This window comes from Chelonoidis abingdonii, chromosome 3 (assembly GCF_003597395.2).
Source record: "Chelonoidis abingdonii isolate Lonesome George chromosome 3, CheloAbing_2.0, whole genome shotgun sequence".
NCBI lineage: Eukaryota > Metazoa > Chordata > Testudines > Testudinidae > Chelonoidis > Chelonoidis abingdonii.
In genome coordinates, this window is record NC_133771.1 from 71,457,746 (window position 1) to 71,483,497 (window position 25,752).

General features: G+C 43.9%; 2 protein-coding genes across 4 annotated transcripts in view; one reads left to right on the top strand and one right to left on the bottom strand.

Annotated features, from left to right (window-relative positions):
* Positions 1–25,752, top strand: part of PM20D2 (peptidase M20 domain containing 2) — a 217,763-nt gene that overhangs the window by 50,430 nt on the left and 141,581 nt on the right. The window lies entirely within an intron of this gene.
* The window catches only part of LOC116824375 (gamma-aminobutyric acid receptor subunit rho-1), a 108,746-nt gene continuing 86,397 nt past the window's right edge, over positions 3,404–25,752 (bottom strand). For all 3 annotated transcript variants that reach the window (XM_032779595.2, XM_032779594.2, XM_032779593.2), the window contains 5 exons: positions 20,691–20,773; positions 17,171–17,311; positions 13,196–13,348; positions 6,230–6,426; positions 3,404–4,588 (listed from right to left, as the gene is read on the bottom strand). In XM_032779595.2, coding sequence (XP_032635486.1) covers positions 4,301–4,588; positions 6,230–6,426; positions 13,196–13,348; positions 17,171–17,311; positions 20,691–20,773 — 862 coding nt within the window. In that variant the 3' untranslated portion in view covers positions 3,404–4,300. The remainder of the gene's footprint in view (positions 4,589–6,229; positions 6,427–13,195; positions 13,349–17,170; positions 17,312–20,690; positions 20,774–25,752) is intronic.

Below are 25,752 nucleotides of genomic sequence, written 5' to 3' on the forward strand. Positions count from 1 at the left end.
TTCTTGGTATTGTGATGTAAAGACGTTGCATCAGTAACTCTCAGGTTAGCCCAGAAAGGAAAGCCTGGGAGGGGTAAAAGGAGGGGGGAATGAGTTATTTCTCCTTGTTTTAAGAATCCAAGGGATTTGGGTTCTTGGGGTTCCCCCAGGGAAGATTTGGGGAGACCAGAGTGGGACAGGCACTGTAATCCTCTGTCTGGTGGCAGCGAGATAAGACCTAAGCTGGTAATTTAGCTTAGAAGGTTTCATGCTAGCTTCTCAGTTTATGAACGCTAAGGTTCAAATCTGAGTAGGAAGCTATGATAGCTTGCCACCTGGACAAAAACACATGGCCCATTGGGCAAAGGCCATTTATTTAACATATAATTCAAACCCCTTTAGAGGGTTTACCCAGAGACCCATTTATTTGTCTGCTGACACTTAAACAGAAAAGAGAATTACACAGAGAGGAGAGGAAATTACAGTTTAAGCCAGGCTTTCCCACTTCTATACACTGACCACTACAGGGGACGGGACAGAAGGATTTTAATTTGACCTTAGAGCTTTCTTGCACGCATGGCTTTTACTCTGAGGAATTACGAACAAGAGGTTTAGTTTCGCCCACACTTTTCACGCCCAAATGAACAGAGCAGAAAAACAACAGTAACTGGTTAAACAGAACAGAACCAGAACCAGATAGCATTTTCTTATTCTATTAGGGTTCACTTTTAGTCATGCAGTTTTTAACATATAACACCAGCAGTACCAAGCAAAGCAAACATAAAATAACAATGGTAAAACAAATAGATGGTGTAAATTTTGCAGGGCTTCCCCCTTTTTAATTGCTTACCAAACTGTGACAAATTTTTGTTACCAATTTATCCGTCGTGTCAGGTGATTAGGCTGACACTACAGGATTATTGGGGGAAGATAACGAAAACACACCATATAACTGAATTTTTAAAGCTCCATTAATAAAATAATAAAACAGTGTTGGGAACGCTCCCACATCACTCAGGAAAACTTTGATGCCCCAAGCCCCTTTTATACTTACACATATACGTTCAGACTGGCCACTTTTGTGTATAATGTTTAGAAAAGGGGGAGAGGTGGACAGGAGATTATCCTGTACACAGCTTGTCTAGAATTTTTAACATGCTTTTACTTTTGGGAGGGCTGTTTTTTTACACCCTGGAATTTTCTGTGGCATTTTTTTAGAGATTCCAGTCCAGGTCGGCTGCCTGTGGCTTTTTTGGTGTCACCAAGCCACACCGGCTCTGGGGTTACAAAGGCACACTGTTGGGTTTTACTGGACAGTTAAGCTTTGCAAATGTAATGTTAGTTTTGTAACTTGTATTGCCTTTGGTTTACCTTTGTCAATTTTTCTTTTTTCACAGCCAGCTAGGGCCGAAAGCAGGGGGGTTTTTTGGTACTTAGCATAGCCTGCGTTGATTTTTGACCTTGAACACAGAGCAACTTATTTTTTATTTCTGGGCCAAGCTGAATTTTAAATTAACCCTTTTTTTTTTCAATAGATAAATTTGCTTACGCTATGTTAGGGTTTTTTTGGTGATTAAACACTTCTTTTAGATGTATGATTTTATCTAGACTGAAGTACCTTTTAGTGGGCATTGTTTAGATGGATTTTTACGTGTGTAAATATTTTAATTTTTTTAATACCTGCAGGTTGTTGAACCACAATCTACGTACATGTAAAATGTGGGGGTACCCTTAGAGGGTGAGATGGACTGTTTAAACTGTTCCCCACCCATTTTCCACTTACACACACAGGGAGGGTGCCCAGTCCGCGCTAGCGGCTTATAAACTAAGGATTTTTTCCTACAGGGTACGTACACAGGAGAGGCTAACGAGGATGGCCACGACTTTTTTACACCTCCCTTCAGCAAAGAGCTTCGGCTAGTCTCTGGGAGACCGCGCCACTTACTTTGATTGCATCCAGTGAGATGATTAGACTGTCAGTAGCCTACATGGAAAGGAAAGGGGAAGGGAAGATGGATACACACACTTTTAGACCCAGGCAGCTTTTTTACCGGACGATGCCAGGCCAAGTCAACCCACCATGGGTTGGACCTTCTAAAGATTTACTAGTTACCGGGCTTGCGTTAGAGTAGTTCTGGTTACGAGCTTTTGCTTCACAGGGTACTTTGGGCGTCTTCCGGTAACAGTGAGTGTACACCATACCTGGCGCCCCATACCATGCTCTTGACCCATTATATGACGCTCTATCATCTAATGGGAATTACAACGACTGGGTGTCCCCAGCCTCGGGCCTAAGTCCACACCACTGGACTGTTCCTGCTTATCCAAGGGACCGGTTCCTCACCGTCGCCCACAACTGCTTCTCCACTACTTGAGCGCGTTGCACCGTTGTGCCCTCTGGGTCGCTCACACCGCGGTCTCCGCCGAGGCCCCCGATGAAATCACGGGTGCGCACTGGGCGTCGGTCGTTGCCGCGGTCTGTTGGCCGCCGAGAGGGGTCCAGGCAAGGCTAATTTAGCCCCAAGCCCCACGTTGGGCGCCAAGAAATGTTGCCGGCACAAAGTGCCCGAGGGGGGCAACAGCAGGGGGGTCCATCACCCGGTGTGCACCACGCCAATAAACACACCAGGGTAGAGAAGCAAAACAAGTTTATTTGAGATCTCAAAGTGGTGCTGGGAGACTTGACATGCCTCAAATCCAGCACACCTAAAATAAGCAGTCTGTTCCTTTATATCCATGAGAACTTTTCTCACTGACAAGCAAGCCCCCGTTTCCCCTCCCTCTTCTGTCCGGCTGCAGCATTCTTTTCTCACACACTTCTTTGTCTTCCCCCTCCCTCTTCTCCTTCCTCCCCCTGTAGCAGTTACGTAAGCGCAAGGTGCATTAAGTAATCTTGGCCATGGCAGCTCATTAGTAAGTTTTTTCCTTCTGCAAGTTATCTTGTCCTTCTGCTAAAGGTGCACAGGCCTCATTATTTCTGCTTTAGACCAGTTTGAGCTGTATGGCAACTGATAAGGGGGACATTGCATCCTGGCTTTATTTATTGGGCCTGTTAGGTCAATTAGAGTTTAAACATGGAAGAACTTCTGCTCATCTGAGGCCTAAACAGGGAGACTGTATATCCTTATTGCCTTTTACCTTTTAAGTTACTTAGGATTATCCTTAGTGACACCAACAGGCTTGTTCCCTCCTATGGTGAATTCATTGGCAAAACTCTCAGGGTATGTCTATACTGCGATAAAAAACCTGTGGGACCAAGTCTCAGGGCCCAGGTCAGCTGACTTGGGCTCGGGCAGCGGGGCTGTAAAATTGCAGCATAATTGTTTGAGCTCAAGCTGGAGTCCTGGGCTCTGAGACCCTCCCCTTGTGGGGTTTCAGTGCCCGGGCTCCAGCCCAAGCCTTAACATCTACACTGCAATTTCATAAGCCCTGCGGTCTGAGCCCTGTGAGCCTGAATCAGCGGACCCAGGCCTGGTGCAGCCATGCCTGTTGTCTCTTATTGCTCTGTAGATCTACCCAGCTCCACTGAAAGCCTCCTGCACATTTTTTTTTAAGAGTATTTTGTTTGTGTTGAAAAAAAAATCTCATTTCAATTAGGAAGGTTTGGGTGAATTGCTTAGTAAATATATACTGTTGGTTACACTTAAAACAGGTTAATTCAAAGCAGCTTGAAAGCATTTCCTTTCAGGAATGAACAAAAGGGGGCACGGGTGCTGTACAAGACATTAGTATTTGGCTCTTTCAGTTACTCCAACACAATGCTAACCAAAGCATGCATTAACCAGGGGAAGAAAGCTTTAAACATCAATACATTTTCCATTGCTTGTAATACCTCTCCTGAACACATAAGTACCTGGGTAACCTTCCTCGTGTGAATATTGCCATTGAACTCAATGGAACTGCTTAAGTCAGGAAACTTATGCACATGCTTAAGTATTTGCAGGATCAGGCCATTAGTCTAGAAAAGGTTTCTGAGGCATAAAATGAGTGATGTACCCTATATGAGCAGCTGATGATTATTCTTGCCATCTATTAAAACAAATTAGAGTGGCCCACGAGGCACAAGAGGGAACATAGTACAGCTTAAAATTAGTAAAAAAGTTATGCAATGGATTCTAGTTTTTAGTTCAAAGCTGAAGTGTGTATAAACATGTTTTACAACAGATGGATTTTATATAATCAATGTATCAAAATTCTGATTAGTCAAGTAGCATTAAAATTAAGTGTTTCCTCCATTTGCTGTTTATTAGCATGATGGATGTTAATTTTAAACAGTAACACAGTGTGACATGCGGAAATTGACTAGAGAAATAACTGATATTTATGAAAAAATGGACCAGTATATCAAATTAAATAAAATGTATGAGCCTGGGAATATTATTCTGGAATACTTGTCAATGGCATGGGTGTCGATGCGCATGCTGACGTATTTCTGGCTTTTCCTCCTGCTTGAACTCCTTTCAGAACCAAGTGTCAGCTGCATCATCATTCTGTCTGGTTTATCTCCGTTCTCAGACACATAGTGTCCCAGTTCATTCACATCTCCATCGCTGTAGCTGCCGTCCATCATCATGGGCCGGGGCTGAGGTAGTCCGCAAGTACAAGGAAGCTGTGAATAAGGTTGAGTGTAGTTATATGAGATAGGTATTTGGAGCTATCTGGACCTGATGCTCCTCCTCTTCCTTACATAGGCAGAGGGAGCAAATCCTGGTGGAAACCAGGCTGCTGGGGGACAGAGGAAGAGAGAGCAGTAGCAACAGCTCCCTCTGTAGCATGCCCTCATGGGGACCTTTTCTTTCCTTGGTGCAGATGCTGCAAGGAGTGTGAACAAGGGAATCATGCTGTCAGGGGTGAGGGAAAGCTAAAGGAGTACTGCTGGGTGCCAGCTCCCTGCAGGGGTGTCCCTGGATCCAACTGGATGGAGCTCATTTTACTTTTGTAGCCCCTGATCACCGGGCTTCACGTTGTATAATTTGTAGTATTTACCATCTTTCATACTTTTATATGACAACAAAGGATGGGATTTTATTTGTCAGGTTACTATAAAAATTGTGAAGGCTTGTCCATGCTAGAAGAGCATGATAAGTTCCAGGACCCTACACAGGAAGATAGGCTTTTCTGCTGAATCAGCCATATATCATGTGTTACAAGTAGGGCTGAGCACGAACTGCAATTTCTGTTTCTCAGGAAATTCTGCTATTTTGAAATTTGCTTTCATTCTGAATTTCCCACAAAACAAACTTTTTGTGTCATTTCATCTATTCCTTTTTTAAATGTTATACTTTATAATAATATAAGTTTCTACAGGACAAGTTGTTGCAAAACAAAAAATGGAGACACTTCGTTCTGATAGGATTGAAGCCTTATTTAAATACTTTGGTTAGCTTTTTTCTAAGCAAAATTTTTTCGAAATCAACATGTTGCCACAGAATGTTTCATTTTGATGAATCAGCATTTTCCAACAGAACAATGTTTCACTGGAATATTTTCAACCAGCTCTAGTTAGAACTCTGTGTAAAGATGCAGAGATTCCTAGCAAGAGAAAGCAAAGTTGATAGATCCTGTTAGCTCCACTCCAGGTTCTAAAGAGAGCTGGAGTCTCTCCTTGAAGCAGAGGGAACTATGGGGAAGGAGAGAAGGAACTTGCAGGAAGAAAACCTTAGGAAAAGTGAAGCTCAAGAGGAAGGCATAGGTGCAGGATTTTGTTGTTGTTAAACATATAAGCAAAGGCAAAGGGATAAATTTGAATCACTGCAGTCTAGACTGTTTCTGGAGAAGGGTGAGAACTCCACTTCTTTACAATTACAAATATTCCTGAGAGGATGCACATTTTTAATGGCACATTGTAAACAGAGCCTAAGATGTGTTTGAATCTTCCTTGTTATCTGAACACCCACTCCATTCACAATACTATTTCCATCTGGTGCTATTTGCAAGTTAGTCTCTTAACTACAAAGAGAGAGAATTTCAAAGAAAAAATACCAAAAAGTTACATTACAATATGAATAGGGATTTTGTCCAGTAGACTTTACATGCTGAAGAAACTTCAGTGGGATAGGGTTCCAGATGACGTTAGCTAATCTTTAAACTGTCTAACAAGGAATGCTGTACTCATACTTTTTGTACATGCTCTATTCTTCCAAGGAAGCTTAGATTTTTCACATTGTGGCTGCAGACTTTTGAAGCACAATCAGCCCATTCAAACACCTATTTCAATTACATACAACAGCACTGGACATAGTAAACTCACTTTGTCTCGCAGCTTCCTCTCCTTCCGCTCTTGCACTGTTGTCAGGTAGTTCACTGCTGCATATTCCAACACTGAGAGAAAGACGAACACAAAACTGACCCAGAGGTAAATGTCCACAGCTTTGATGTAGGAAACTCGAGGCATGGAGGCATTTACACCAGTAATGATTGTAGACATGGTCAGTACCGTAGTTATTCCTGGGAACACACCATCATCCATTAGACATAAACAGTGAAGACAATTCAAACTGTGTTCTTTACAGCAAACATGAGGCCCTATTTCTGAAGTTCTGATTTCTCCTTAAAATGTCTTCTTTCAGTTTCAGAGGTGGCTTAGTGGGATCCAGAAATCCCTGATTTCTAACCCTGATTCTCATACTAAGGGGTTGTCTTCAGTACAAAGTTAATTTTGCGTTCTTACTCGAGTGCTGTCCCTAACCTGAACTTCCATCCACACAAAAACCTCTTGTCCACATGTTAGGGTGCTTTACATGGGAGGCAGTTAATGGGAATAAAGGCTAACACTTGACTGCTGCCAACACTTAAGCTTCTAACATGAGCACTCTGCAGTGTGGATGCAGACTAAGCAACTCGGGCACTGTTAATTTTCCAGTGCCTTTCCACAATTCCCCCTAGCCTGGGTTTTTGTGCCATCTGCCTACTCCCTGCTTCTGCATTGGGAGTCACCTACCAGCTCATATACATTGGTATACATTTGAACCTCATATTGCACATGGCTTGCTATACCTGCAGCATTTCTATTGTGCTTCTACAACATGTGAACGGAAGAGCTGGTGCCAGGGAGATCATATTCCCACCATCCTGCCAGCTGACCAGAGACTGACACCAGGGTTTTGGTCGATCTCTGGTGTGAGGACAGCAAAAGGCATGATTTTGGGGGCAGGACACAAAATCTACAGTTCTATGATGTCATTTCCAAAAAGCTAGCTGAGGAAAGGATCTACCAAAAAGGACCTCAGTGTCAAGAGAAAATTAAATCCCTCAAGAATGAGTAGCAGAAGACCAAATGTCATAGTACTCAGCTCAGCAACTCCCCAAGAATGTGCCAGAAGTGAGCTCCCTTGGAGGCAGAGAGGTTAAGGGACAGAGTCTGATAGCTTTATTCAGGTTGAGTAGTACATTATTCTGTGAGAAATCCCACTGATTCTAGCAGGATGTCTCATGGATGAAGCTACTACTCAACATGCCAGAGCATGAGAATCTGGCTGTAATTAAGTTGCCTCCTACTATTGTTTACCATTTGTAAAATAGGGATAATCCTATATACCTTCCTCACAGGCAGGGCTCTTAGCAGGATTAATTACTTAATGTTAGTAAACCGCTTTGAAAATGAAAAGTTCTACATAAGCACTATGTGTTTACTTTCTATTGCTGTAACTCTCAACTAGATTTCTAAGCTTTTGATATCACTGCCTTGATATAAATGTCAACCATTTTGTAATAGAAACATGAATACATATGTTCCATTCATATCTGTTCTATGTCTATACATATTCTCTCCATTAAGCAAGTTAATTTGCAATAAATATGGCCCTGATCCTGGTTCAAGTTGAAATCAGTGGGAGTGGGATTGGACTCAAAGTTTGTGAGAAATACTAATAATGATTAATTAAGGATAAGGTATTTAGAACATAAATTTTAAAGGAAAGGATGTGTCTAAGATCTCAATCTTACAAAGTAAGCCTAGGGGTCTGCCTGCATGTAGTTCGTTATAGAACTGAGAGCTAAATCCCATAGACTTCTTTGAAAATATCACCTAATATTTTAATTCCAACGATAGTTAATTTTATTGTAAAGAAAAATGTTGTAAGATTGAACAGAGAGTTGCTGATGCTGGTTTTCACCTCTTTTTCTGCTAGAATTTGTAAAGTGATTTGAGACCTATGGATGGAAAATGCTCTGTACTTGCTATGTATTATAATTAGGGCTGTTGATTAATCGCAGTAAACTAAAAAAATTAATCACGATTAGTTGCACTTTTAAACAATAAAATACCAATTGAAATTTATTAAATATTTTAGGATTTTTTTCTACATTTTCAAATATATCGATTTCAGTTACAACACAGAATACAAAGTGTACAGTGCTTACTTTGTATTATTTTTATTACAAATATTTGCACTGTAAAAATGATAAAGAAATAGTATTTTTCAATTCACCTCATACAAGTACTGTAGTGCACTCTCTTTATAATGAAAATGCAACTTACAAATGTAAAACTGTGTAAAAAAACTGCACTCAAAAACAAAACAATGTAAAACTTTAGAGCCTACAAGTCCACTCAGACCTATTTCTTGTTCAGCCAATCACTAAGAGAAACAAGTTTGTTTACATTCTTGGTGGATAATGCTGCCCACTTCTTAATTACAATGTCACCTGAAAGGGAGAACAGGCGTTCACATGGCACTATTGTAACTGGCTGTGATGTTCCCCTGGTGTTATCTGGATCGGTGATCAGCTAGGTCACTCCAATCCTTGACTGTGGAAGCCAGCCTTACCCTGCTCTGCTGTGAGAACCTCCACTCCTGGGCTGTTCACGCACAGCCTCTGGCATGTAAGCTGCTTGGATTGCACAACCGAATGACACTAGCTGATATCTCCGGTCCCAGACACAACCCTAGGAACCTCCATCTTGCAGTGTCCAGTTATGCCCATTGGATGCTGAATGCTTATATGAGTTCATCGATTTAACAAAGAAATTGATATGTACCAGGCTTGTTATCCCAAGGGGAGCCTCTGACACTCTTCAAACCAAACACACTGCTTCAGGTAGAATAAACAAACAAATTTATTAGCTACAAAAGATAGATTTTATGTGATTTTAAGTCAAATCATAACAAGTGGGATTTGGTCAAATGAAATGAAAGCAAAACATATTCTAAGATGATCTTAACACTTCCAATGTCCTTACAAATGTAGATGCTTCTCACCACAGGCTGGCTGGCTGCTCTTCAGCCAGGTTCTCCCCTTTGGTCAGCACTTCAGTCACATCTGTAGATGCAGGTGGAAGGAAGAGGAAGAGCATGGCAAATGTCTCTCCCTTTTAGCATGTCCTTTCTTCCCTCTTGGCTTTGCCCCTCCCCGTTCAGAGTCAAGTGAGTGTTACCTCATCGCAGTTCCAAACTGATCAAAGGAAGGGGGGTGACTCCTTCGAGAGTCCAACAGATTCTTTTGTTGCTGCCTACCCCAGTGTCCTTTGTTCCTGTGAGACTGGGCTAGGTTTGTCCCACACATGCCCTGATGAACTGCCCCTCTGTTTTTGGAGTTTTGTCTGGGCTTGTTTTAAGCCATGAGGACACATTTTCAGCCTCATAACTATATACATGAAATTACAACCTATAGCATTACTGTAACAACAATGCTCAGTGCATCATGAGCCTTCCAAAGACATTCGACATAACAAACTTTGCACTGGATACCACACAATCAGATTATGAGGATGAACATGTGTATGCCAGGGGTGTTCCCCTGAGAGACAGAGTGTCACACTAATGTCACAAGGTAGACAAGTCAGATGCGCTAAAGATTCATATGCCTCTTCATGCTTTGGCCATCTTTCCAGAGGACATGCTTCCATGCTGATAATGCTTGTTAAAAAAATAATGCATTAATTAAATTTGTGCCTGAAGTCCTTGGGGGAGAATTGTATGTCTCCTTCTCTGTTTTACCCTCATTCTGCCGTAGATTTCATGCTATAGCAGTCTCAGATGATGATCCAGAACATGTTCGTTTTAAGAACACTTTCACCGCAAATTTGACAAAATGCAAACAAGATATCAAAGTGAAATTTCTACAGATAGCTACACCACAGGGCCAAGATTTAAGAATCTGAAGTGCCTTCCAAAATCAGAGGGATGAGATGTGGAGCACGCTTTCAGGAATCTTAAAAGAGCAACACTCTGGTGCAGAAACTACAGAACCCAAACCATCAAAGAAGAAAAACAACCTTCTGCTGGTGGCATCTGACTCAGATGATGAAAATGAACATGCATTGGTCTGCACTACTTTGGATTATTATCGAGCAGAACATAGATTTCCAGAAAGCCTTTGACAAGGTCCCTCACCAAAGGCTCTTATGTAAATTAAGCTGTCATGGGATAAAAGGGAAGGTCCTTTCATGGATTGAGAACTGGGACAGGGAACAAAGGGTAGGAATTAATGGTAAATTCTCAGAATGGAGAGGGGTAACTAGTGGTGTTCCCCAAGGGTCAGCCTAGGACAATCCTATTTCAATTAGTCTAATGAATCTGGGAAAGGGGGAAACGTAAGGGTGGAAGTTGCAGTGGATACTAAACTACGCAGATAGTGAAGACAGCAGATTGTGAAGAACTTCAAAAAAGATCTCCCAAAACTGTGATGGCAAACAAAATGGCAATGAAATTAATGTGGATGAATGTAAGTTAATGCCATTGGAAAAAAAGACCCAACTCTACATACAATATGATGGGGATACTTTAGCTCAAGAGTCAGGAAAGATCTTGGCGTCATCGGTGATAGTTCTCTGAAATGTCCACACAGGCACAGGCCGGAGTCAAAAGCAACAGGATGTTGGTACATTAAAAAAGGGGATAGAGAATGAAGACGAGAATTATTTATTGCCTTATATAAATCCTGAACCCACATCTCAATACTGTGTACAGATGTGGTCTCCTCACTCAAAAAGATATTCTGCACTAGAAAAGGTTCAGAAAGGCAACTAAAATGATAGGATTTGAGAGGGGCCCATACGAGGAAGATTAAAGAGGCTAGGCCTCTTCAGCTTGAAAGAGAGAGAGGGGATATGATAGAGGTATATAAATTATGAGTTATGAGGAAAGTCAATAAGGAAAGTTATTTACTTATTCCCATAATAGAAAACTAGGGTCACCAATGAAATTATAGGTAGCAGGTTTAAACAAATAAATGGAAGTTCTTCACACAGCGCACAGTCACCTATGAACTCCTTACCTGAGGAGTTGTGAAGGCTGGACTATAACAATGTTTAAGGGAACTGGATAAATTCTGGTGGCTAAGTCATAAATGGCTATTAGCCAGAAAAGTTAGAATGGGTCTGCCTCTGTTGCATCAGAGGATGGAGCTGGATGGCAGGAGAGAGATCACTGATCATTGTCTGTTGGCTTCCTCCCTCTGGGGCACCTGGCATTGGCACTGTCAGTAGACAGATACAGGCTAGATGGACCTTTGGTCTGACCCGGTACGGCTGTTCTATGTTCTAATGTAGCACCTGTTGTCAGCATGGACGCATGTCCTCTGGAATGGTGGTTGAAGCATTAAGGGACATATGAATCTTTGCGGATCTGCATGTAAATATCTGTGATGCTGGCAACAAAATGCCATGCAAACAACTGTTTTCACTTCAGTGACATTGTAAACAAGATCAGGCAGATTATCTTCACAGATCATAGAAGATTAGGGTGGAAGAGACCAGGATCATCTAGTCCAATCCCTGCTCAAGCAGGACCAATACCAACTAAATCATCCCAGCCAGGCTTTGTCAAGCGCCTTAAAAACCTCTAAGATGAGATTCCCACCTCCCTAAGTAACCCATTCCAGTGCTTCACCACTTTCTAATGAAATAATGAAATACCCAACCTAGACTTCCTCCACTGCAACTTGAGACCATTGCTCCTTGTTCTGTCATCTGCCACCACTGAAACAGCGAAGCTCCATCCTCTTTGAATCCCCTTCAGGTAACTGAAGCTGCTATCAAATCCCCCCTCACTCTTCTTTTGCAGACTAATAAGCCCAGTTTCCTCAGCCTCTCATCATAAGTCATGTGCCCCAGCTGCCTAATCATTTTCATTGCCCTCCGTTGGACTATCTCCAATCTGTTTACATTCTTTTTGTAGTGGTGGGCCCAAAACTGGATGCAATAATCCAGATGTGGCCTCACTAGTGCCGAATAGAGGGGAATAATCACTTCCCTCGATCTGCTGGCAATGCTCCTACTAATGCTGCCCAATATGCCATTAGCCTTCTTGGCAACAAAGGCACACTGTTGACTCATATCCAGCTTCTCATCCACTGTAATCCCCAGGTCCTTTTCTGCAGAACTGCCACTTAGCCATTCGGTCCCCAGCCTGTAGCAATGCTTGGGATTCTTCCATCCTAAGTCCACCTTCCATCCTATTATCCACCTTATAGTCCATTCATTCAATCCATACTAGACAGTATCAAAAACTTTGCTAAAGTCAAGGTACATTTATCTTCTGCAAATGTAAACAAACTTGTTTTTCTGAGCGACTGGCTGAACAAGCAGTAGGACTGATTGGACTTGTAAGCTCTAAAATTTTACATTGTTTTGTTTTTGAATGCAGGGGTTTTTTTGCACATAATTCTACATTTGTAAGTTCCACTTTCATGATAAAGAGATTGCACTACAGTACTTGTATTAAGTAAATAGAAAAATACTATTTCGTTTGCTTTTTACAGTGCAAATATTTGTAATAAAAATAAATATAAAGTGAGCACTGTAATCTTTGTATTCTATGTTGTAATTGAAATCAAGATATTTGAAAATGTAGAAAACATCCAGAATATTTAAATAAATTATATTCTAGTGTTAAACAGCACAATTAATCACAATTAATTTTTTTAGTTGCTTGACCACCCTAATTATAATTATATAATAACAGAATGAGAAAATGAATGCTGTGTTTGTTCTTCCCTATGTTTTTGGTGTGCATCTGTCATTTGTGATACTGACTAATACAGTTAAAGTGTTGTTAGGGTAATAAAGAAGAGATGAATGAGGTCAGCCTATCCTAACCTACATGTGTGTGAGCAAGTGCAGTAGATTAATTCAGTAGCTGAATTCTAAACTATGTGGCAATGTGGTCTGTCATATATCAGAGGCTGGGGATTGATGCTGATGAGATTGTCTCAATAAGTAGGTCTTTGCTAGTGTATGGTCACTCAGGTATGCTGATTACAAGATTATTGTTACCTAAAGGGACCCTGGCAGGTACAGCTCTGCGATCAATCCAGAAAGACACCCAGGACAGCATGACCATCAAAGTGGCAGGGAAATAGGTTTGCAGCAAGAAGAAGAAGATATGGCGGCGTAAAGTGAAGTTAATGTACAGGCGATTGTACCATCCTGTACCACAGAGAAAAGGAAAAAAGGAAACTAACACCAAAGGAAAACCATCCACAAATACAATATAGGATATTTTGAAATAACTTCAACATCCACAGTGGAACTACTATACTTTCTTATAAGAAAAATATTAGAAGTGACCACTACAGGTTCATCTCCATTTAAGAGCAGAGTTGATCTTAATCAAACCATTCATATTCTGGAAGTCTCATCACCTCACAGGACTGGACCTTCAGAGCAAACATCACATCTGTTCTTGAAAGCCCCCTGGGCAAGGAATTCCTGTTGCAGTCAGTTCTGACTGGAATAATGGGATTTCCATGCAGAGAGGGCTTATAGGATCGGGACCTTCATTGTATATATAATTCTAACAAATGCACCAGATAACTATGTGGATATAAATTTAAAATTGCCTATTAGCTTTGCATCTGCAAATCTTCCCACACTTCAGTCAAGGACATTCCCAATTACTGTGAGGCCCAGCTGTAATGCAACATGCTTCCATACAGGGATTATTATTCTTTATATAGCACACAAATGGATCATTACACAGCACTGCACAAAGGGAGAAGTGTGATTGTGGCAGGGTGTACCAGGCTCTGCAGTCCTACCACATCTTAGCCCAGGAAAGGGAGCAGAAGAGGTGAATCTTCATGGCTGCCTAGAGAGCTGCAGGGAGCAGCCAATCAGAGACCACAAGCCTCATATAAAAACGAGCTTCTGGACAGAGCAGTTCAGTTGCTGGCTGGAGCCAGAGGACCAAAGAGGGTGCTCCTGGTTGGCTGCAGGAGCTGGAGGGCTGGACAGATCAGTGCTGTCTGGAGCCAGGGTCCAAGGATGGTGCTCCTGGCTAGGTGCAGGAATTGCAGAACCTGGACACAGCAGTTGCTGGCAGGGACCAGGGAGCAAAGAAGGTGCTCCTGGCTGGTTGCATAGACTCAAGAAAAACTTCAGCCCTGAGATAAGGATGAAGGTACTAGGGCGGTGGGGAAGTGGCCCAGGAAAATGCAGCAATTAATAAAGGGATGCAGCAGGTAACTGCTACTTACAGAGTCCCTGAGTCAGGACCTGGAGTACTGGGCAGGCCTGGGTCCCGCACACCAGCCACTAGGGAAGTGGCTTATGAAGAATCTCTAGGGAGGAAGCCCTGGGGGCACTTCTCCATACCAGAGCAGGGACAATTTGAGAGACAGCCCAGAAGGCATGAGAGATAGTTTGAAGGCTAACCCAGGAGGGGCCATAACCAAGGTACTGCAATAGGCCTTGTTGGACTGGTAGATGTTTGAACCTAGGGATGGGACTGCAGGCTGATACCAGCAGAGGGCACTGTGATAAGCTCTGTTGGACTGATTGAGGTTCAAGCCCTGACTGAGGGCTACAAAGACTGTACTGAGGGCACTGAGGTAGGCCCTATTGGATCACGTACCCTGGAAGGGGTCTGCTTTGTGTGTTTGTTTCACATGTAAGCAGAGTCAGGATGAGCTCTACCCTGACATCTGGTGGCGAATTGTGGAAAAGAACTTCAGGGGCTGATCTTGTTTGCATAGGCACACCTACCCCACCTAGCATGAGTCCACAGCAGCCCAAATGGTCACTTTGGCTGCTGTGGGATCCCCAGTTTCTCTGTTATTGGTGCAGGAAGAATAAACTGTTGTTACCCTGATTATGTGAATCAAGGACAATGAAACAGTTTTATGACAGAGGGACTTGCCATCAACTAAGTAGCACTTGCTAGACAAGGGACATAGGTTCCAACCCCCCAGTGAATTGAAGAGACTGGGGGTAGGTATTTGTACCTGATGGTATGGGCCCTTTTGGAGGGTCTGAAATACCAATTGCATTTCCTTCTCTCTGTCTACTGTGGAATGTAAGAGCTAATTTTAATTCTATTAGGGGTCTAGTTACAGGCTGCTGAGCTGAATTCACTTTGGGCCAGTGGTGCTCCAGCACTGAGGCTTCCCTACTACAAACTGAAGTCAGTAAAGAGCTAAAATTACTGAGTGCTGTGGGGGGGCCTGAAGATATGTTGCTGAGCAGCTGGCAGAGCAGAGCAGTTTGTGGGATGGCTGGAGTGGCTCACGGGATGGCTTATGGAGCGGAGCAGTTGGTGGAGTGGCTAGTGATGAAGGCTGCAGCAGAACCCCATGGAGAGGTGAGGCAGTCAGCTTTGGATCATGTAAGGTGCCCCTTAACACTGCTGTGTCCCCTCCCCCAGGTTGGGAGGTAAAACTCTGCAGATAAACTTTTGAACTCTGAGGCTGCACTGACCAGGGACAGAGACTTTTGGGTTGTTGGATTTAGGGGTGATTTTTGGATTGCTGGACTCAAGAGACTTTTGAGGTGTTGGACTTTTGGGACTTTGGGTGATTTTTTGGGTTGCTAGACTTAAGACCCTGAGGGGAAAAGGACACTGCCAAACTTACTTAGGGGATGGGTCTTTTGCTCATGGTTTGTGTTATGAATCCTGTTTGTTGTGTTTCCCCAACATAATGCTGCATTGTTTCCCTCCTTTATTAAAAGGATTTTGCTACACTCAGACTCTGTGCTTGCGAGAGGGGAAGTATTGCCTCTTAGAGGTGCCTGGGGATGGTATGTGATTGTCCCAGGTCACTGGGTCGGGGTTCGAGCCGGTTTTGCATTGTGTTATTGAAACGGAACCCCTAGATGCTCAGATGGGCAGAAGGGTTACACACACATGGACTATGTGTGACCTGGATGGATGGTTGAGTCATTGGAAACCTGCCAGAGAAGTTAACTGCCAGGTGCAGCTAGAGAGAGAGTGCAGGCATACACACACACACAATAATAGAAGCTCATGTGAGGTGAGTGGGTCCCATCACAAGTGGTTACAGAGTGGGATCCTTTTGGCCCAACTCCTGAAAACAAGGGGTACTACAATGGAAGAGGTGATCTGCCTGCTAGTGGCAGAATAGCAGCAGCAGGTAGCCACTGTGCTGCAGAAGCAGCGGACCCAGGCCCTGCTGATGCAGCTGTTGGAGAACCAACAGAACACTTGCTTTGCAGCACAACACTGATGGCAAGAGACCCACTCCAGACAGCAGGAGTGGATACAGAAATGCTTGAGCTGCATCACACCCAGTTGGTTTACCAGGCTGGAGGCCTGAAACCCAGCCGTGGAGATGTTATGGGCATTTAAGAAGGGGCTTGCCCTGGGATGAATGAAGGAGGAAGGGCAAGGTTTAATTGCTTTGATTGTGGAGAGGTGGGCCACATTAAAAGGTTTTGCTGCAAGAGGAAAGGCAGGGACCCCAAGAATTAGACAGATGAGAAGAGCATGTCTGATGGTGCAAATCCCTATTGCTAGGGGCACCAGAGCTGACACCAGAAACAGTGAAGACTATTACAGCTCAGCAGATCCACTCTGTGAAGAGTGTAGGGTACAGAAGGGAATCACTCAGGTCACTGAGGCAGAGCCTGCTGGTCTCCGATTTGCTGTTCCCTGCAGCCTCTTTAGACAGCCTGCAGAACTCACCTCTTCTGCTCCCTTTCCTGGGGCAGGATGTGGTAGGACCATGGGCCTGGTACACCCTGTCACAGTGATGAACAAATCATTAAGTCCAAGTTTGCAATTCCGCATGAACTTTGCCTATGCTTCAGCCCTTGTAGGAAAGGGAATGCCTTGGACCATTTGCTAGTGAGTCCTTTGTGGCCAATTCAAGGGCTATTTTTATGGGCCCCAGAGGAAGCCACATACCAGTCCATTTCTTAAGGCAGAGGTAAAGTTGATCTCATCTGATTGGGGAAGGAGGGGAGAAAGCAAAAATCCATCACAATTTCACAACTTTAGCAAAATTCACTTACCTGTACTGCTGTAAAAGGCAAGCTTTGTGGTGGTGTGAAACTCCTGTATAAGGAACTGGGATAGCGATATCCTCTCATCTGTTTTAAGGGAATCATTCCCATTCTTCCAGTACAGCATTAGATCATCTTCAGTGTAGGCATCTAGGAAAATAGGAGTAAATCTTTGGTGCAATGCAATTATACCAAATATTATCGACTCTACAGTTCAGAATGTGTCAATAAGTCTGCAAAGGTAAGTATAAAAGTTTTGGTGGAAACAGCAAATTTTCTGTCAGTTGGTCCAGTATTAGTGATGGTCATGGATGACTGTGCATGTGATTATGGTTAGGGCTACAATTTAGTCATGAGTATTTTTAGTAAAAAGCATGGAGAGGTCATGGGCAATAAACAAAAATTCATGGCTGGTGACCTGTCCATGACTTATACCAGGGGTTGGCAACCTGCGGCACGCATGCCAAAGATGGCACGTGAGCCGATTTTTAATGGCACGCTGCTACCTGCCACCTGCTGGGGTCCCAGCCCCACTCAGCTCCCCGCTCACTGCTGTCTCCTGTGGGGGCAGGAGGGAGAAGTTTGATCCCGCCGGCAGCCAAGATCCCTCCTCCCCCGCTTTTTCCCCCAGTGCGCTGCCTTCCTGCGCCTCCTCCTCTTCTTCCTGTGCCGATCAGCTGACCACCCTTGCGAGGGGGAGCGGAGCCAAAGTGTGCTTGCTGCTCCAGGGAGGAGGCAGAGAAAAGGTGGGGACGGACAGGGCCCTGGGGAAAGGGATGGAATCGGGCATATCCCCTCCACAAGCCAAGCACCCCATCCCTCTGCCCTACCCCGAACCCCCTCAAAGCCCTCTGCCCTGACCCCTGAACCCCCCCAACACACGGCCCTCTGCCCCGAACCCTGCACTCCCCTCCACATGCCCAACCCTCTCCCTGACCCCTGCACTCCCCATAACCCCAGCCCTGACTTCTGAACCCCTCCACATACCCAGCCATCCCCCACCCTGACTCCTGCACCTCCTCACACACCTCCAACCGCCGTTCTGACTCCTGCAACCCCACATATACCCAGCCCCCCACCCCCTATGCCCTGACTCTTGCACCCCCCCACATCCTCATCCTCACCCTGAGCACCAAACGGGAGCTCCTGCACTCCCCCCCGCACATTCCCACCTGCACCCCTGGTCTGGGGTCCCAGGCATCGGCCCCACTCAGCCCGCTGCCAGTCTGGGGTCCCGGCTGCCAGTCCCTTGCCAGCTGGGGTCCTACAGGCCCCGCTCAGCCTGCTGCCAAACTAGGTGAACAGAATCCCAGACCGGCAGCGGGCTGAGTGGGCCAGCAATGTAAGATCAGCATTTTAATTAAATTTTAAATTAAGCTTCTTAAAGATTTTGAAAACCTTGTTTACTTTACGTACAACAATAGTTTAGTTATATAATATAGACTTATAGAGAGAGACCTTCTAAAAAATGTTAAAATGTATTACTGGCACATGAAACCTTAAGTTAAAGTGAATAAGTGAAGACTCAGCACACCACTTCTGAGAGGTTGCTAACCCCTGACTTATACTATAAATACCTCTGACTGAATCTTGGGGAGTGTTACTGGGAGGGGGGAGAAATCTGGGAAGAGGGGTAGCCGGGATCCACTGCTGTGATGGGGGGGTGTCCTGTGGGGTGGGGGGATTACTACTGGGGGGGCGAGGCCCGCAGCACCAGCTGCTGAGGGTTGCTGGAGCAGCAGCTGTTCCATTCACCCGGAGACTGCTGCTCAGGCACTCCCTGGAGCCAGCCGCATCAGCTGCTGCTCAGGTGGTCCCTGAGGCCAGTTGCCCGGGGCTGCTGGAGCAGCAGCTGGTGCAGCTGGCCCCAAGGCTGTTCCAGCAGTGGTTGGTGTGGCTGGCTGCTGGGCCACGTAGCAGCCCTTGGGTCAGCCACACTAGCCACCAGAGAAGTCATGGAGGTCGCAGAAAGTCACGGAATCTGTGACTTCCACAACCTACATGACAAACACAGAGCCCTAATTATGATAAAGGATCATTCTGGTTATTGTTATGAGTTGGTTTAAGCATTGTTATGAGTTGAGTTAAAACCTTGTTGAAACTGCTGTGTGAATGTCCCCTTTGTTTAAAATGATTGTAAGAAACACTTAAGGCCTAATAGAGTCTGACCACAAACTAGCAACGGGGGGGCAGAGGGTTCCCTCCTGTTCTGACCAGGTGGGTGAGTGAGCCTGTGGGTGTGAGAGAGTCTAGCTGAGGGGATAGACAAGAAACTGAGTCTGAGGCAGAGCAAGAAAGCCAAGCTGGAATATTCAAACATGATGTGACCCTAGAGGATCCCTAAAAAGAGCTTTTGGGTCTAGCGTTGACTAAAGAGGATTGGGGCTGGAGACAAAGAAACTATTCCCTTGTTTTGGTTCCTCCTGCGTTCAGAGGAGCAGGACTTTGTATACATCTTGCAAATAAACAAGACTGCATCAGATAAAATACCAGTCTCCATCCATTTCTGTTCTCAACTGGAACATTCTCAAGGCCCCAAAATTTGACTAGTTGCTTGGGTGAAAAAAGTGGTAACACTATAGTTTGATTTCAAGATGCCTTAGCCTTGCATCTTGCAGAGAGTTATGGTGACTGTTATGGGGCATAATAATCACCTCTTTCCTTGTGTTCCAGTTAGATTTAATTGTCTAGTCTTGGGTTTTATGCCAGGGTTAGTTATTCCCAGAAAAAAGACAAACAAACAAAACCCCACCCCAACCCCCAAAACAACTGTTAAAGCAGCATTAAGAGTGTAAATGCTTCTTAACAATGCAAGGGGGAAAATATGTCAATAGAATATAGTTATTTAAAAATATATATGTATGAAGGCCAGGACATTCAAAGTTAGGCCAGATTTAGTAAAAGGAGCTCCATGGGGATGCTAGTTTGAATGTATGTTTAGTTTGTACTCTGGATAAATTTGTGACGCATATTAGGTACATTCATTTATTTGTTGAGTAGTACAGTGCAGTGGGATTATCTGAGGTAAACACACCTACTATTATTGTAACTGAAAGAGAGTGGAGAAAAAGCTTTCCTAGTTGTTTTCAGTTTGTGGACTTTGGTCGGACTTGCAGGTTGCTCTGCACTTCTGAAACATAGGCCAGGTCTACACTATGCGCGGAAATCGATTTTAGATACGCAATTTCAGCTATGAGAATAGCGTAGCTGAAATCGAATATCTAAAATCGATTTACTCACCCGTCTTCACCGCGCGGGATCAATGTCCGCGGCTCGCCATGTCGATTCCGGAACTCCGTTGGTTTTGGTGGAGTTCCGGAATCGATATAAGCGCGCTCAGGGATCGATATATCCCGTCTAGATTAGACGGGATATATCGATCCCCGAGCAATCGATTTTAACGCGCCGATACGGCGCGTAGTCTAGACGTGGCCATAGGCCATTTACTTAGGCGTCTTACATAAATTTAGGAGCCTAACTTTAGGCTCCCATTTTTGAAAATATTGGCCTATGTATCCTGCTTACTTACAACTTTCAATTTCCAGTGAACACGTCTGTGTGTCCAGGGGGAAGCGACTGAAATCCATGTTGCACATTGCAGTTACTGTGACCCTAGAAATGAAAAATACATGTTTAAAAACATTGTTCTGTTTATGACTGAAAAATGGTAAAGGAAAAACAAATAAAACTGCAAGTTAGTTTTGTATCAAATAAAATATAGTCCCTACATTTTCAAATAAACCCACATATTACCCAGGGGTTGAATTAAAGGGGAAAAAAATAAGGCTATTAGCCCAATTTCTGCCCACTTGAAATGCCAAATCTCTCTTTTCAGAGAATGCCAGCTTTGTCATCTGCTTTCCAGTTGTAAAGAATAGTTTATTGATATTCAGATAACCATCAATGCATTGGCAGTCCTACGTGTCACTGTTCAGGGCAACTGCACCTCTATTTCCCCCTCATGGTACAGCAAGTAACTCACTCAAGGTTCCAGCTTCTCAGTCATCATCTCTCTTGGATGGAGACCCATGTCTCTCTGCCTCCTGACCAGGGTATTTCAAGGCTACACAGGTCCCTTCCTATACTGTGAATTCTGCAGCAAGCCAGCATGGCCTAAGCAGGCCTGCTTTGCTTTCTCCTCAGTGGCTAAAAACAGCATAATTGCCCATGGTTATAAGTTAACATGCAGCCCTTTCTAAGCAAGCATATTTATTTTTAAGGTGAAAGAATTCCAGAGAAACATTTAAAACAATACCAGAACCTACACACATGCTAATAAATTTACCAGAGTTCACCCCAACTCCAATAAGGGCTCTGGTAGAATTCTGTCCTTTAAATGACACCAAGGGATTTGTCTATGGTCATAAGTTCATAACAGCTTTTGCTCAGAACAAGAACCCACAATCATAGGTTGGCCTTTCCTTTTTACAGCTGGGGATTTTGATAGAGATTGTGAACAGGTAGTCAGTCAGACAATGGTTTTCTACTCAGGACATAGCTTCAAAGGGTTGGGTCTGGAGGTGGGAATTTGCATTTACCTCCCCCCAGATATTTCTTAGGAAACCCACTATACTGTGCCTGTTTCAAAAGTTCCTTCTTGTCTGGCATATTGGTTAAAATAATCCTTTGAAGCTCTTAACACTTCCCCAGAGTTTACACTGGCCACATCTCCCTGCTGGAGAAGTTACAGACAATCCCACAATAATATATAAATTTTGCATTTTTAATACAACTGACTCCAAAGCCATTTAAATATAATTCAGTAGGATCTCCCATAGATATTGCAGGAAATGGCCATGTCTATCACACTATGCAGTGGTGTAACAGGGCCCTGGTGCAAGAATAGGTTAGGGGGGCCCTTTCCAATTCTGAAATCTGTCTCCCTCCATTTCCCATCACAGCCCCAGTCCAGCCCCGCTGCCTTCCCAGCTCCTGTCCAGTTCTCCCATAGCCCCAGTCCAGCCCTCTCATCCCCTAGCTCCCTCCTAGCTATCCTCCAGACTGTTTTCTCCTGTCCAGTTCTGATCGACCCCTCCCAGCTCTCCTTCAAACCTTCCTTCAGCCTCCAGTCCAACCCTCAGCTCCCAGCTTTAATCCAATCTCCCCTCCAGGCTCTTTTACCTCCCCTTCTTCCCCGCATCCTGAGCTACCCCCCCCGCAACGCCATTTTAGGCTCTCACAAACCTTCCCCCAGCTCCTCCCCTTGATCTCCAACCTTGCCTGCCCCCATCCCCCTAGTCCTGATCCAGGCCCCCTGAATTCCGCTCCACCCCATTCTCCCACCCCAACAGCACTGATCCAGCCCCCAGCTCCACCCAGTTCTGTTCCAACTCTCCTCTCTGCAGCTTTGATCAAGCTGCTCCAGCTGTTCCTCTCCCCTGCTCCATGCAAAATGGTTGATGCTTTTCCTTGCATTCTGTCTCTAGGGGGCTGTGTCTTCTGTCTCCAGGGACCCCACGTGCCCCCATGCATCCCCCAGCACTGCGATCTCACCATGCCTTCTCCATGCATCCTTGCCAATTGCTCATGCCAGGGTCACCCCTGCTGGAGGGATCCCTGCATCCCAGCTACCCCCTTTTGCCCCAGCAGGCCTTGCTCTTCCCCAGAAGCCCCTCTGGTTGGATCTCAATAATCTCATAGGCCCTGGGCTGCCCCACTTGCACCGCTGTAGTTACACCACTGGTGTTATTGATGAAGTACATCAGTATTCTGTGAAATGTTATCACAGTCTAACTAGCTATCATTTATATCATCCACTAGGGGGCACAGGTAATACCTTTAGTCCTACTAAGTTTGTTTGAAAAGAACATACATTGAAATGCTCCACCTTATAAATCAAAAGCTCTAGCCTTGCTAAGAACAACTCATTATTTTCTTTCTTAACAGGCTAGTTTTCAGGGCCGCCCGAGGGGGTGGGGGCAAATGGGGCAATTTGCCCCAGGCCCTGGGTCCCATACGGGACCCATGAGCCCTGGCCCAGCGGCGGTCCAAGTCTTCAGCAGCATTTTGGTGGCGGGGGGGGCCCGTCAGTGCCGCTGAAGACATGGAGTGACTGAAGGGCACTCTGCTGCCGAAATGCCGCCAAAGACCTGGACCACTGCCAGGTGAGTACAAGTGTTGCAGCCCACTTGCTTTGCCCCAAGCCCCCTGAATCCTCTGGGTGGCCCTGCTAGTTTTGTGATTTTTGTACAAGAAGCATCACGTAATTATAAACCCAACTGATATAAACACTGGCGGTGGGAAAATAAATGGGAACAATTTTATAGATTATAGAGAGAGAACAATCTATGAACCATAAGAAGTTTAAGACAGTCAACAATTAGATAACTGAGAATCTAACAGAGCCTGCTCTTGTAAACCCTTATGTTATTAATCTCTAGTCACATTGTATTTCCATTGATGTCACTCTCATTTGTATTTGTTACTCTTTGAAAGCAAGTATTGTGCTCAGATTTCTTATTTAGCTTGTGGTGCTGTCTAAAACGTGACTGGTGCTTTCCACACACAGTTGAAGACACAATTCTGGCCCCAAAGAGTGAAGATTCTTACAAAGTCAAAATTTGGTGAATATACAAGCAAAGTGATCAGAGTAATGCTAGACAGTCAGCTTAACACTTACATGGTTGTTTATTGTGTTTAACTTTAAAAACAAATTCCCCTCCCTCCCCCCTCAACTCAGCCTTCTTGTCCTTCTTCCCTTCTAGTCCTGCTCAAAGTGTAAATCTCAATGCGACCTTACCTATGGAGTTGCTTAGTCACCTCCATAATAATGGACCAAATCCAAACACTATGAAATTTGGGAAAGTTCTGATTGAACTGAGGTCTGGATTTAAAACTACCTAATTTGTGAGCGTGTGGATCTGGGATTTTGTTTTGACGCAGTATAGAGATAAGATGTTCAGATCCAGAGAATTCAGAACCTGAGTTTGAATATGCGGCATAAATTCAGACTAATCGCTAAACAAAATATTTTACAGTGCTTTAAATTTTAATAGTATTAAACCCCTTTCTTCAGTGTTTATAAAGTGCCCAGCATGTTGTCGGTGCCTCTTGAACAATAATAATAATACATTTTACTATTTAGTTTGCCATTTAAAAGGTGTGTTGGGTGGTTATAACAAAACCTTGTAAATTGTGCGAATTTATGTGTGGTGAGATTGGAGTGTCTCAAATATTCTTAAATACAGATTCTGTACTCCTTAGCCAGCCAAACCTCTCATTGACATGGGCCTTTTTCCCAAGTGTCTATGCCAGGTATTACTAAGTGATACAGAAACACAACATGTTCTTTACATCCTATTCTTGCCTGCTCTGGCAAGTGGAGAAACATTTTTGACAGTAGGGGAGCTTTCAAATTTTCATCAGTTTTCAAATTATGTTTTCTGCCAAAGGCATTGGAAAAAATATTAATAATCAGTTACACATGTATCCAGTACATTTTGGTGTGTCTGAAAAATCCCAGTCAAACTCTAGCATTCACCACAATACAGACTGCATTACTGGGGTTAGATATTGATTTACCAATGGGTGCCAATGTAAGCATTGTAATTTTTAGTCTCTTTGGGTTTCTCAGGACTATTGGCATTTCCTTTGTTAGCTTAACATCCATAGTTGGACTAGCTGGATAACCTGGCATGACAGAATGCACGCCTGTATTCACACTCTACATACTACTGTAATAATCTGTGTACAAAATATAGCTTGTGAGGTATCATGTGAAAACCAATAGCTCACTGGTCAACAATATCATGTTGAAACCTATGTAGAAACATTATGTGTAAAGTTATGAAATTCCACTGTCTGATGTTAAAGGCACATGTTCAAACTACATAACCCTGATACAATCAAATTGGTCAGGCAGGTCTGTCTTAAACAAATGAGTGTGTGTTTACCTCAATTTGCATATAAGCAGTAAACAGAATCCTCAGAGAGTGAGAGGAGGAAGAAAGAAAACTAAGAAAATCTGCATTTGAGCATACACAGGTGAAAAGAAACAGCATGAAGTCTCCTTCTGATAACAGATTCCATGTCTCCATGCTCTCAGCTGGAAAGAACTTTATCTAGGGGTCACCCTCAGGGAAACATATTTCAAAGGGTGACTGCATTATACGAGTGAGGGACAAAACAACCCCAAGTTATCTCTCCCTATCCACCTCTCTTTTCCACCTAAGAAGATAAAATAAACAGTCTATAAACTTTGGAAAGCAGATCCTAGCCTAAGAGTTTGGTCAGCAATGTACTGAAAACATGTAGTAAATACTTCATCTTGAACCAAGTCTAGTTTGTTAAGTTTAGGAAGCATTGTGTCTTTATTTTTCTTGTAACCATTTCTGACTTTAGTGGCTCATAGCTTGTGAGTACAAGTAATCTCTTTGTGGTTAAGTAAACTTGTCTTTTCTTTAATCAAAGTTTAACCAGTATTGTGAATTGTTTGAGTAACTCCATTTAAAGTGGCAAACTGTTGAGTACTGATCCCCTTAGAGGAGCAATGTCCAGGAGAGGGCTGGACAGTGCAAAACACATGTTTTGGGGGGGAAATCTGGGCCTCAGAGAGTGTTGGGTTCACCCTGCAAATAGCAGTGGTGCAAGTA